This window comes from Crassostrea angulata, chromosome 6 (genome assembly GCF_025612915.1).
Source record: "Crassostrea angulata isolate pt1a10 chromosome 6, ASM2561291v2, whole genome shotgun sequence".
Lineage (NCBI taxonomy): Eukaryota > Metazoa > Mollusca > Bivalvia > Ostreida > Ostreidae > Magallana > Magallana angulata.
The window spans coordinates 8,546,891-8,559,635 of record NC_069116.1 but is presented as its reverse complement, the minus strand read 5'-3'; the positions used below and the strand labels follow the sequence as shown (position 1 = coordinate 8,559,635).

General features: G+C 34.4%; 2 protein-coding genes across 6 annotated transcripts in view; one reads left to right on the top strand and one right to left on the bottom strand.

Moving 5' to 3' along the window:
* Nucleotides 1–884: 884 nt before the first annotated feature.
* On the bottom strand, nt 885–2,062 carry LOC128186631 (non-homologous end-joining factor 1-like). The gene has a single exon (XM_052856466.1). The coding sequence runs from the start codon at nt 2,010–2,012 to the stop codon at nt 1,029–1,031; it is 984 nt and encodes a 327-aa protein (XP_052712426.1). The 5' UTR covers nt 2,013–2,062; the 3' UTR covers nt 885–1,028.
* A 104-nt stretch (nt 2,063–2,166) lies between these two features.
* LOC128186629 (uncharacterized) overlaps nt 2,167–12,745 on the top strand; it is a 43,425-nt gene continuing 32,846 nt past the window's right edge. For all 5 annotated transcript variants that reach the window (XM_052856465.1, XM_052856463.1, XM_052856462.1 and 2 more), the window contains exons 1-4: nt 2,167–2,316; nt 6,698–6,820; nt 7,024–7,214; nt 11,263–11,372. In XM_052856465.1, the coding sequence (XP_052712425.1) occupies nt 6,729–6,820; nt 7,024–7,214; nt 11,263–11,372 (393 nt within the window). In that variant the 5' untranslated portion in view covers nt 2,167–2,316; nt 6,698–6,728. The remainder of the gene's footprint in view (nt 2,317–6,697; nt 6,821–7,023; nt 7,215–11,262; nt 11,373–12,745) is intronic.

The following is a 12,745-nucleotide window of genomic DNA, read 5'->3' as shown; positions in this document are numbered from 1 at the left end:
TTTGTTTGAATTTCAAGTTACTTTTTATAATATACCTTAATAATACATGTGTTGCCCATAGATTTCAATGTAAACTTCAATGTGCAATAAATTGGACAATATTCAGAATATTGATAATTTCTTTTGTAGAGTATTTTTATTCAATAATAAATTCAAAATGATATGTTTTTAAAAGAATATCGGACCATTCATTAATTATCGGACCATTCATTCATTAATGCCAACATAGTGATGTCAATAAACAGTTGAATTGAATTGATTTAAGTACAAAATGTGGTCGTTATACATTGAATACATTGTCAAACATTGCAATTTATGCTTTTAACAACAAATGGACTGCCTGCACTTCTCTGTCATTCTACTTATACTTTCTAAGTTTACATACATGTAGAATGTTTTGATGGGGAAGACCAGTCTTGTACATACCAAAAATGTAAATATTTCATGAACTGACTTGTTTATGCCAAAACCTATAAACACTGTTGCAACATGTCAAAAAAAAAAAAAAAATATGCAACAAAATATGTTTTACATGTTGTTTTCATAAATATTTCCACAATGATTAAATTTCTCAACCAATTTTTAACCATTATCATTAACCATGATTTTTTTTCTCTTTGAATAAAATAATTTTTGTAGTTATTTTTAACATGGCTTTGTTTCTGGTTTTTCTTAGACACTGCATAACCCCCTCCTGGCACTTATTATATCATAACAACGTGTTTTATCTGACACAAAAGCAAATAAGTTTTCTTCTCAGATATCTACATCTGGTAATGATCTGTGTTTATTAAAATAAATATTTCAGTATTATGGATCTGATAATGGTAAAATACCCTTTTGAGTTCAAAAGACAATTTTTATTATTTAATTAAAAACCCCACTCATCTAAGTTTCTTTAATGAACAAATACACACACATTATTCCATCAAAGTTTTTCATAACATCTATCAAGACACAAAATGTTTACATCTAATCGGAACCTTTGATCAGTTTAGACATGAAATTCTAGTTGTGTAGTGGTGTGGTCAGAATGCAATTTTCTTCTTCTTCTTCTTTGGTTCACTCTTCTTCCTCTCTTCATCCTCCAACTTCCTCTCCAGTGCCTGTCTCCTCATCAGCTCCGTGTCCTTGACTGGCGATGATTCTGAGGAACTTCTGCCTTTGGCTGGACTCTTCTGAGGTGAGCTGCCGGGTGATGATTTCACAGGACTCTTGTCAGTGAGTGAAGCTGGTAATCTGCTAGTCTCCCAAGAGTTGATGGATGGAGTTTTCTTCTCATCAAGAGAGTCGTCATCTGCTTCATCTGCTGCAACTGGTCTGGTTATATATGCATAACGAGTCATTATTTGTCTGTATAGATCCTGGTTATCTTCAGAAAACCCTGAGGATCCAAGTTTCTTCACTTCTTCCTCAAATTCTTTTGACATGATCATTTTATTTTCAAAGGCTGTGCTCACAAACAATGGAGTTTCAATGTGCTTTCTGGATGTTTTAGCTCCCTGGGATTTGTAGTCGTCAATCTCTTTGTCTTTAGCTCCTATGATTTTAACCAACTCCTCATTTCTACGTGCCAATTCTGCAACCATAGCTAGAAGAGGTACATTGAAATTTTCTGAAATCAATTGACTGTCGGCCTGCGTACACTGAAACTTCCACACAAAGGCCATTCCTGCCAGTTGTGAATCAACATAAATGTCTAGCTTTTTCTTATTCTCAGTGACAGTGACCGACATTTTCTTTGTTGAATTCTCAAGGCAGTTTTGGATTTCATCTAGTATCCTTGTAGCTGTAGCCTTCACGCTAGGATTCAGTGAAACTGTTCTTTTTTCCAATTCAGCACCTTCGAGACGCTCAAACCAAAAGTTACAGTTGTCTGTGAAAAGAAGCTCATAAGAATTGTGCGTGTATTTGCACTTGAATAGATACTGTTGTTTGTCGATCGTTATGGGCTGCCATGGACATGCCTTTAAGTCAGGCTTCCACTTTCTTCTCCATTCGACTTCTGACATGTTTTCACCGTTTTCACCAAAATAAACCTACTTTCAGTTTACGATAAGCTAGCAGCGTTGTTTTCGTAAACGCGTGTAAGACTAACAAAAAAAAAATAGACAGTAGTTTCTTAAAAACTTACAACTTTTGTTATTGATTATATACCAACACATATGTAATTAGGGCTTTAAAATATACGGATTATATTTTTAATCAAATATAGGTCATTAGGCCTAGCCATACTTTCAGATTTGCATATTGGCGGGAGATGAAAAAGTTGCTGAGGTGACAGTTGATGTACGATGCGTATATATGTTAAAAAAGGTAACTAGGCTAAGTTGTTTTAAGAAAATGCTAAAAAGTTGAATAATTTGGAAACAAATTGTGTACATTGTGTGTATTTCTATTAATTCTCTATTTTATAGTTATATTCTTGGTCATCACGTTTTCTGCATAATCGTATTTAGGCCTATAACACAGAAGTGCATACCTTACGTTATAAAACGAAATAAGTTCATGCGAATGAATTGGTCCCAATATTAATTTTTCTTAATGTATATAAGCTTTAGCCCTAAAAAAATGAAGAAAACATGAAAAACGTTGCTTCCATGAAAAACAATCGAAAGTGAAAGTAAAGTTTGAAACTGTTAAATGTCCATCATTTATGTACAGTACAATACCCTTTAAAGGGATTATAACTTGTTATATTGTTATATATATTGTTTTAGCGGGTTTGACACTTATTATGTCAGAAGTTGACTGACATCAAGCTGTTTATTAAAAGCTTAATAATTTCTTATTCTTGATGACTGTTATTTACAAGTTTTTATTTATATAATTCACAATCAATTGAATATTCGAGCATTCAAACTCTAAATGCACAAACACATGGACTAGGGTTTGAATTTTCTAAGAGACTGTGGTCATACTTAGCTCATGGTATGACTTTTCCAAAAGAACTCATATAGATAATATACACATGTATGTATACTTGCTGAGATCAACATTGAAGTCACGGAAATGTAACATAATTATGGGCAGAAGTTTAATCAACCTAAACCAAGAAACACAGAATTATACCTAATAAATTGTCTGCTTCGGGGCTAGAAGTAATTTTTTCACTGGTTAAATGGACTTTCAACCACAATTTTGATGTGTATGGTTGGAATTTTTACAGTCTCATTAAACCAACATACATTTTGAGGCCATGGTCGTCAGGAGGTTTACCTGGGTAGCTAAGTGGTAGAGCACCTGACTAGAGTTGCAGGGGTTTCATGTTAGATTTCAGCTTCAGCCATTTATTTTTCGTTGTATTTATATGTTCATTCCTAGATCCTTTCCTACTACACATAATTAATGAGACATCCAAAGCAGATTGTTAATTAAACTGAAACTGAACTTGGTTTATTTTACAACGATTGGTAAACAAGTTCTACAACATATATTAATATCTTTCGTTGGCACGGATGTTAGGGTGAGGGGGTCATTGATGTGGGAGGAAGCCGGAGTGCCTGGAGAAAACCCACATGTTCAAGCAGGCGACCACCATACCTAACCTGTCACATAAAACCACTGTCGATCACGGGATTGAACTCGGTTTGCAGCGGTGATATCTAAGCAAGCGCAATTGTTAATTACAAAGAATTGATTTTATTCTTTGGAATATATATTAGAAAACTTTAAAACTTATGCATCCATATAAAGAAATCTACTAATCAATCTGGGTTTTAAGAGGACTTGCCTCTTTAATCAATGAACACAAATTCCAGATTAAGCCACATCTTGAAAGTATTTTAGATATTGTTGATGCTAGTTTAGAGTCAGAATTTTCTTGATTTATTGTGGTGAAATTGGAAAATGATAGCCTGATCCCAAATCCATGCAGAAAGTTGTGAAAGTTTTGAGACATTTTTATCCTACTTAGTCCTTTGAATGGTCACATAGGGCCTTCTAGACTACATACAGAAAATACTTTGAAATGAAGTTCCCAAAATTGTATTTTATCTTTTAAAAGCTTTAGCTGAAATTCCCATCTTTATGTTTCCAACATGACCTATTTTTTCGAGCCCTATGCACCTGATCAGCTGAATTTTATTAAACCCAATCCTGATGTAAATGATATACTTATCGATTATCACTACATTATTGTTGACAGTCATGTTATCTAATGACTGGTATGAAAAATACATAAGAAAGAGTTTGTAATCCTTGTCTCGTCAGAGATGTACTGTAACCACCTTACACCTTGATTGTAATCACACAATTCATTTTTAGTGTGACCCATTGACAGTTTAATCAGAGAGGTCAGGGTCCAATTGACCTTTTTTTGGCTTCTGAACCACTAGTACACCCTTGATTTGCTCTGAATGACTGATATAACTCTTATGCAGATGTGAGATGATTATCAGAGGTTCACTTGTGAATCACCTTGTTTAATTCGTCTTAGATCCTAAACTCTGTACATACCTCATTAAACCTAAATGAATAATGGTTTGTTTTTTTTAACTCAGATGAGCTGAAAGCTCAAGTGAGCTTTTCTGATCACTTTTTGTCCGGCGTCTGTCTGTCAGTCTCCGTCCATTTGTAAACTTTTACTTTTTCACCTTCTTCTCCAGAACCACTGGGTTGATTTCAACCAAACTTGGCACAAAGCATCCTTAGGTAAAGGGGATTCAATTTTGTTAAAAATGAAGGGCCATGCCCTCTCTTAAAGGGAGATAAGAATTATTATACCCCCGCAATGAAGTTTAGGGGGGTATATTGGTTTCACCCTGTCCGTCCGTCCGTCTGTCCGTCTGTCTGTAGACGCAACTTTGTCCCCCCTATAGAATTTTTTATTACTGCATGGAACAGTTTGAAAATTTGTACATATGTTGAACACCATCTGAAGATGTGCACCTGCAATTTTTTTTGAGATCAGACAAGATTTAATGATTTTATGACAGTTTTCATTTTCCTTATTCTATATATTGTACACTAATGTTGAAAAGTAAGGGAGGTAATCCTTACAGATTTTATTAATTAATTAATAGAAAACACTCTAAAATATATTTATATATAAGTATTCTATCAACTGACAATGCAAAGTTGTTGTTTGTCAGTGATAAATTCTTAGGAGCTAATAAGAACATCAAAGACAAGTGTGGCTGAATTCATTTGTCCCAAGGGAGCCATTATCTGAGCCATGGTTCAGATGGAGCATGTGTTTAGGGGAAATTGATAATCTGTAAAATGGGTGATGGTTTTGGGGCTATTATAAAACTGTTTCATGTAAACAAAAAGTTCTATCATTATAAGGAAATAAATAATTATATCATTTTTAATAAAGAAGTTAAACTATTTTTAGAGGTTGTTTAAATTTATTTGTCAAGTAAGTTGATGAAGTGACCCTATTGGGTATTAATTTAAATGAAATTCAAAATTACTGATATGATTGTAGTGTTTTGGTAATTTTAAAATTGTTTGTAATATTTAAATTTTCTTTTTTACATATTTTTACATAGTATGGTAATTATGGTAATGTTTTGGGAGTTTATTAAATTTAACAAGCTCATCAAAGAAAATCATAGTCCTATGGGATCAATTTTCTGATATGGAGTTCCATTGTGCCATAGGAGAAAGTGAGGAAAATTTGAAACAACTAATTGCATGTGTCAAGACTCTTATTAGAAAGATATTGAAAGTTTTATCAACAGATGAGCATTGCTTGGCTACCGGTATTTCCATTTACTGCAAAGGGAGGGGTTATTGTCATTTTGTTGGTTTTTCTTTAAATCAATTAAATTTTACAAAAAAATATATAATCAGATACATACATTTGTAAATGTATTACTGTTATAGATATGTATTTACAGAGAAATTCTGACAATTTTGATTTTAATTTTTCTTTGTTTACTAATTTTTTTTTTTACAATTCTATAATTTTTTTTTGTATGTGTTCCAAACCTTTATTTTTGTCCCATTTGAAATTAGCCTTGTGGGGGTATTAGTCCCATTAGGACAGTTCTAGTTAAAGATTTGTTCTTCTCAAAAACCAATTGGCCAGAAAAGTTGTAATTTGTATGAAAGCATCCTCAAGAAGTTTAGATTCAGATTTCTTCAAATCATGATCCCTGGGGGTACAGTGAATATATAGTATTACTAATATGCAAGCATATTGACATTTGTTGATCTCAGTTGTTTAGATTTTGGCCCTGGATAATTCTTAGGCCACACAAGGAGTTCAACGTTTGATGTAGGTTTATATTTTGATTTATATGAACAGTTGTTTATAATCTTTTTGAGAATGGCAATGCTCAATATGTGATATAACTATGAAATTATCTAGTTACAAAAGGGGCTCAAAATGAGAATATCTGTTGAAAATTTAGAAAATCTTTTAATCTAATCTAATTTACTCATTCATTGTCCCTATATTTTAGATATATTCTCATAAAGCTGATTTTATTTTGTCTAGTGTTGCTCAGGTGAGCAATTTGGACGATGGGCCCCTTGTTGAGTTATTGATAAGATGTTATTTGTACAGTAACACTCAAAAGGGAAAACTCGTCTAAGGATTAGGAAGGCGGTGTTATTTCTATTAACCAGTTCTCCTTCAGATACAATCTAATAAAAGCTCTTCTCTCAGATTCTTTTCTAATTTCAAACTTTGCTGATATCAAGATACTGAAACTTACACGTGTTACAGTAATACATTACCTTACAGGAAGTAGTCTTTGAAGCAGATAAAATTTGCAATGGAGAGACAGAATTGTAGTAGGCAGACCATGTATCACCTGAAGAGGATTGGCCCTGCCCCCAACAGACCCAGGGTGGTCAATGTAATGGAGTAAGTAGCACTATGGTGAATCTCTCATCCAATAAGCAGTTTGAAAAAAAGTGTATTTCTTACAAGTATGAAAATTCATGATGCTAAATCAGAAACTCCAACTTCCATGACATTGATTTCACTATTTAGGTGAAACTGCTTATTTTATAATTTTCAACATATCATTGCATTGATAATTTGATTAAGATGAGTTTTCGTTTCAGTTTTTTTAAGGTGACAAATCTGATTGGAAGGAATGCCCTGCAAGTGGATTTTTATATTGACTCAAATGAAAGGATGCAGTCCCACATGATTTCTCGTTGCCATGCTCGAGTGGTGCAACAACAAAACAATGACCACAAGTTGTTTGATGATAGTTTAAATGGCATCTTTGTGAACCATATAAAGATCAGAGGTATAAATGATTTTTTTTTCTTTAAATGAACAAATGTGCAAATAGTATTTGCTAAATTTAGGAGGAATTGACCGTGAATTAGTGTTGTGTTATAACCCAAGATCATCTACCGTATTTTTCGGGGCATAGGCCGGTATTTTATTTCTCTGATTAGCGAGCCCCGGCCTATCCCCCGGGATCAGCTAATCTTAGACTGAAAGTTGAAAAAAAATTAACAGTAAAATATAAAATCCACTGTTTTTATCGGTTGTACTGTTGTAGCAGTTTATTATGAGGGTTGGGTTTTTTTTTTCATCCGTTTGAACTATTGTTCGATAGTTGTCCCGTTGATAATTTTTGTAATGACATCGTGAGTAATGAAATGTACAGTACTGTACAAGGTATTTCTTTACAATCCCAATCAAAAGAATTTTTTCCCACGTTTGTGTATGAACCCTGGAAACTATTATTGCGTAGTAAAAAAGAAAACGAAACCGGGTAGAATGTAATATGACAGAATTTTGGTGAATTCTTCATGTCTGCGTTCGTGGGAATCACTGGTCTTGGGTGTAGAATAAATCAAATGCTTTGTGTTTTTAGCTCACCTGAGCCAAAGGCTAAAGTGAGCTTTTCTGATCACAATTTATCCGTTGTCTGTCGTTGTTGTTGTCGTCGTCGTTGTTGTAAACTTTTCACATTTTCATCTTCTTCTCAAGAACCACTGGGCAGATTTCAACCAAATTTGGCACAAGCACCACTAGGTGAAGGGGATTCAAGTTTGTTCAAATGAAGGGCCACGCCCTTTTTAAAGGGGAGATAATTGAGAATTATTGAAAATTTGTTGGTATTTTTCAAAAATCTTCTTCTCAAAAACTAAGCCGGTAAAGCTTTTGTGAGGAGGCATCATCAGGTAGTGTAGATTCAAGTTTGTTCAAATTATGGTCCCCGGGGTAAGGTGGGGCCACAATTGGGGGATCAAGTTTTACATAGGAATATATAGAGAATATCTTTAAAAATCTTCTTCTCAAAAACTATCAGGCCAGAAAAACTCAAATTAAAATGGGAGCATCCTCATGTAGTGTAGATTCAAGTTTGTTCAAATCATGCCTCCACACAAAAGCTTTACCTGCCTAATAGTTTTTGAGAAGAAGATTTTTGAAAAATACCAACAAATTTTCAATAATTCTCAATTATCTCCCCTTTAAAAAGGGCGTGGCCCTTCATTTGAACAAACTTGAATCCCCTTCACCTAGTGGTAGGGTGGGGCCACAATTGGGGGATCAAGTTTTACATAGGAATATACAGAGAAAATCTTTAAAAATCTTCTTCTCAAATACTATTAGGCCAGAAAAGCTCAAATTTAAATGGAAGCATCCTCAGGAAGTGTAGATTCAAGTTTGTTCAAATCATGGTCCCCGGGGGTAGGGTGGGGCCACAATTGGGGGATCAAAGTTTACATAGGAATATATAGAGAAAATCTTTAAAAATCTTCTTCTCAAAAACTATTAGGCCAGAAAAGCTCAAATTAAAATGGAAGCATCCTCAGGGAAGTGTTGATTCAAGTTTGTACAAATCATGGTCCCCGGGGGTAGGGTGGGGCCACAATTTGGGGATCAAGTTTTACATAGGAATATATAGAGAAAATCTTTAAAAATCTTCTTCTCAAAAACTATTAGGCCAGAAAAGCTCAAATTTGAGTGGAAGCATCCTCAGATAGTGTAGATTCAAGTTTGTTCAAATCATGGTCCCCGGGGGTAGGGTGGGGCCACAATTTGGGGATAAATTTTTATATAGGAATATATAGAGAAAATCTTTTTAAAAATTTCTTTTAAAAACTATTTGGCCAAGAAAGCTCAAATTGGCGTGTAACCATCCTCAGATAATGTAGATTCAAGTTTGTTCAATTCATGGTTCCTCGGGGTATGGCGGGGCCACAGTGGGCACAATATATAGAGAAAATCTTTAAAAGTCTTCTACTCAAAAACTATTAGGCCAGAAAAGCCCAAATTTGAGTGGAAGCATCCTCAGATCAATTCAAGTTTGTTTAAATAATAGTCCAGGGGTAGGGTGAGGCCACAATTGGAAGTTCAAGTTTTACTTAGGAATATATAGAGAAAATCTTTCAAACTCTTCTTTTTAAAAACTATGTGGCCAGAAAAGCTTAAACTTGTGTAGAGGCATCCTCGGGTAGTGTAAATTCAAGTTTGCAAAATCACAGTCCCTAGTGGTAGGGCGGGACTGTGATGGCGGTTTGAATTTTTACATAGGAATATATAGAGAAAATCTTTAAAAATATTCTGGGAAAGTTTTCGGTCCAAAAGTCAGTACTTAGTGTGAAAGCACAGGTTATGAGATTAAAGGTACATTTAAGTTTGATGAAACCATGATTCCCTAGAGAATAGTGGGGCCACGAAATTGGGGGGGGGGGGGTATATAGGAATAGAGAAAAATCTTCTTACAGGTACAACAACAAAAGGGGCTTGGTATTTACCAAAAAATAAGAGGTGGATAAAAATTGGCAGATTTTCAAATTTTTTTTTAGCAAGATCTACTGTACTCAGTTGTCAAGATATTTTGATACTGTAATGCTAATTTGATCAGAATTAAGGAAATTGTTGCTAAGGTGAGCGATGTGGCCAGTGGGCCTCTTGTTACAATTAATTTTCTGTTGGATGAAATAACGGTATTCTGGTGTTGTGGGTATATACAAAGGTGTGAAACCCGTGACTAAAACACAGCCTGGGGGCACGTAGTCTACTGTACACCGTTACACTTCATTGCATTAACTGTGTTTTTAACATTACAACTTCTCTGCATAAGGGCAAGTCACTATTTAATTAATTAATGGAAAGAACACCAATTAAGGTCAGACGACACGTTCCTCGAGAATCTTTTTTGTATCTCCTCGTAATAAAGAGTTCCAATAAAAAATATTAATTTTATAATTACTTTAGAAATCATCAAAATTTACTTAGTTATGGTTATATGTCTTGATGGTCGAGTGGTTAGAACCGTGACCGCTCACTGTCAGAAGAGTAGAGGTTCTAGAGGTCGTGAGTTCAAATCCCCGCCCCGACGGAGATATAGTTCTAATACAGTGAATTTCGCTGTGGTGTAGAGGTATTTATTTTTATATCAGCAATTGAAGTGTATTTTCAAGAAGATTATATAGGAAATTGCATACTCTAGTATTTTGCAGAAATGCCTGGTAAGGTACTCTAATTTTTTGCAAGAAGGCTTGTCAAAGTAGTAGTAAACCATTAACAAATTCCTGGAAAAAGTTATTTAAAATTGAGGAACGTGTCGTCTGACCTTAAATATTTTATGTTTGGTATTTTGTTTTCTCATTTATAGCGATTACGGGGGATAACTCTATTTGAATTTGAAACCACGTGTTGAGCTAATGGACGCCATACCCCGTCTTTACAAGTGGCTTGATTAAATGAGATTTAGCAATAAGGTATTAATCAAATATAAAAGGTTTGGTAAAATATTAATTAATACTTAGTTCTACCAGACAGAACCACGGAGGTTGGTGTTGCAATTAAATTTACACTATGTAAAATTAGGATACATAACGATACACCAACGAATACGGAAGAGACCAAACAGCCACAAAACACAGATTAATTTTTAAAAATTGCTTTAAATATATATGTTAAGCAAATTTAATAACTTTAATTACTCTTTTGACTTTCTACATCGATATTCTGAAAGTATATACTTAATACGATGACTTCCTTAATCAGCGGTCATACTTTCACTATAGCAATCATCGATTGAAAATCGGCTTATCCCCCAATTCGGCTAGTCTACGGATTTTTCTTGAATTTTGTCTAAAAATTAGCAATTCTGCCTATGCCCCACATCGACATATGCCCCGAAAAATACGGTACAATAATATCATGTTGCTCTTTATTATTATTTTAACGACTTTATTATTACTCTGTATAAGCTGTAATGGTTGTGCAGTGTAAAGTTTTGTGTCAGTTGTGACAGAAAGATGAAATGTTTATTCGCTCTCTGTGTTATCTCTGTTCTGGTGTATACAGAGTTGTCCTGGTTTCAGGCTGTGTCATTTTGTGCGAGGGCGATCGAGTGACCTTTGGTCACCCAATGGGCAGGGACATTCCTTTTGGGACCTGGGAGCGGCAGGTCAACAATCATCATCAATTTATTGTGAGTCCACACTAGTTTTCACAATGTTCTTTATTTTGTGTTTGCATAGTTTCTTTTTATGCCCCCAGTTTTTATTGACCATTTTTCATTTTATTGACCATTGCTTATTTTTTTGCAGAGGTAACACATATTGAAATGAAATTTGGTATTAAGATTCATCTTAATAATATCTTGCTCAAGTTTGATTTTGGATAAAAAAAGAGCAGTTTTTGACAGTTATGTGCCTAGGATTTTTAAAAAAAATCCAATTATTTGCAGTTTCCATTCAATATGTGTGCAGTTACCTTGAAGCTGTTTTGGAGGTCATATCAGATCTTTTTTGAAATCCAGTGTAGGACTATAATTTCTCTCCTTTTGACCCATCTTGCATATACTTTACAATAATACTGTCTCTAGGTAAGGGGTTACAGTGACCTTGAATGAAGTTTCTATATTAAAAGGTCAAGGTCATAACAGATCTTTGTTTAAAATTCTTGTTCATTTCAATACAGTCGCACCTGTTTTAAGCGGCCACCTGTGGGACAATGACAAACTGGCCGCTAAAGACAGGTGGCCTCTTATTCCAGGTTTCAAATTAATAAAAAAAAAAACACCGAGTATTTTCATTTTGGCTCTATTGCACAGATTTATTAATAGCATATGTAATGGCGGCGTACATGGAAATGGTGCATGCACAGCTCGGATTGATGAATAAAAAGTTTAAATTAATTTTAAATGACCGTTTTAATTCCATGTATCTATCAAAGGATTAAGAGCAAAACATTTTCTACTAAATACGCCCAAATAATAATTTTCAAGTGATTAAATGCGGTAAACAAAGATGTAGCGTTTCCGTACACAGGGTATATGCTGAACTACGATAGCCAATGTTTTACCTCTTTAAAAAGTATCAAAATTGCATTGGGATATATAATAAACACCCTTTTATTCTATCAAAGAAATTTTATAGAAAAAAGGTGCGTATTACCGGCTGTACATGCTGTTTAGCGCAAGACTGGCCATTTAATAACTTTGTAATGAAGTATATAAGTACGTGTAGATATATAAACAACACTAAACAGGTGTTATGATAATCAATTATCTCATTAAATCTCAGCAGTCTTCAAATTACCCACTCAATTATTTGTCATTAACTCATTATCAGCTTTCGAAGTTTGGCTACTTTCGATACGGGGTCACATGTCAGAGTTAAAAGTCATGTGACAAAACAGACAAAATGGCCGTTGAAAACAGGCATGTTGAAACCACGGGACCTAAAAACAGTGGCCGCTGTCCGAGTTAGACAGGTGGCCGCTTAAATCAGTTAAAATATAGTGAAACGGGCGGGATTGAAACTGGCCGCTCATGGCGAGTGGCCGCTGATTAAAGGTGGA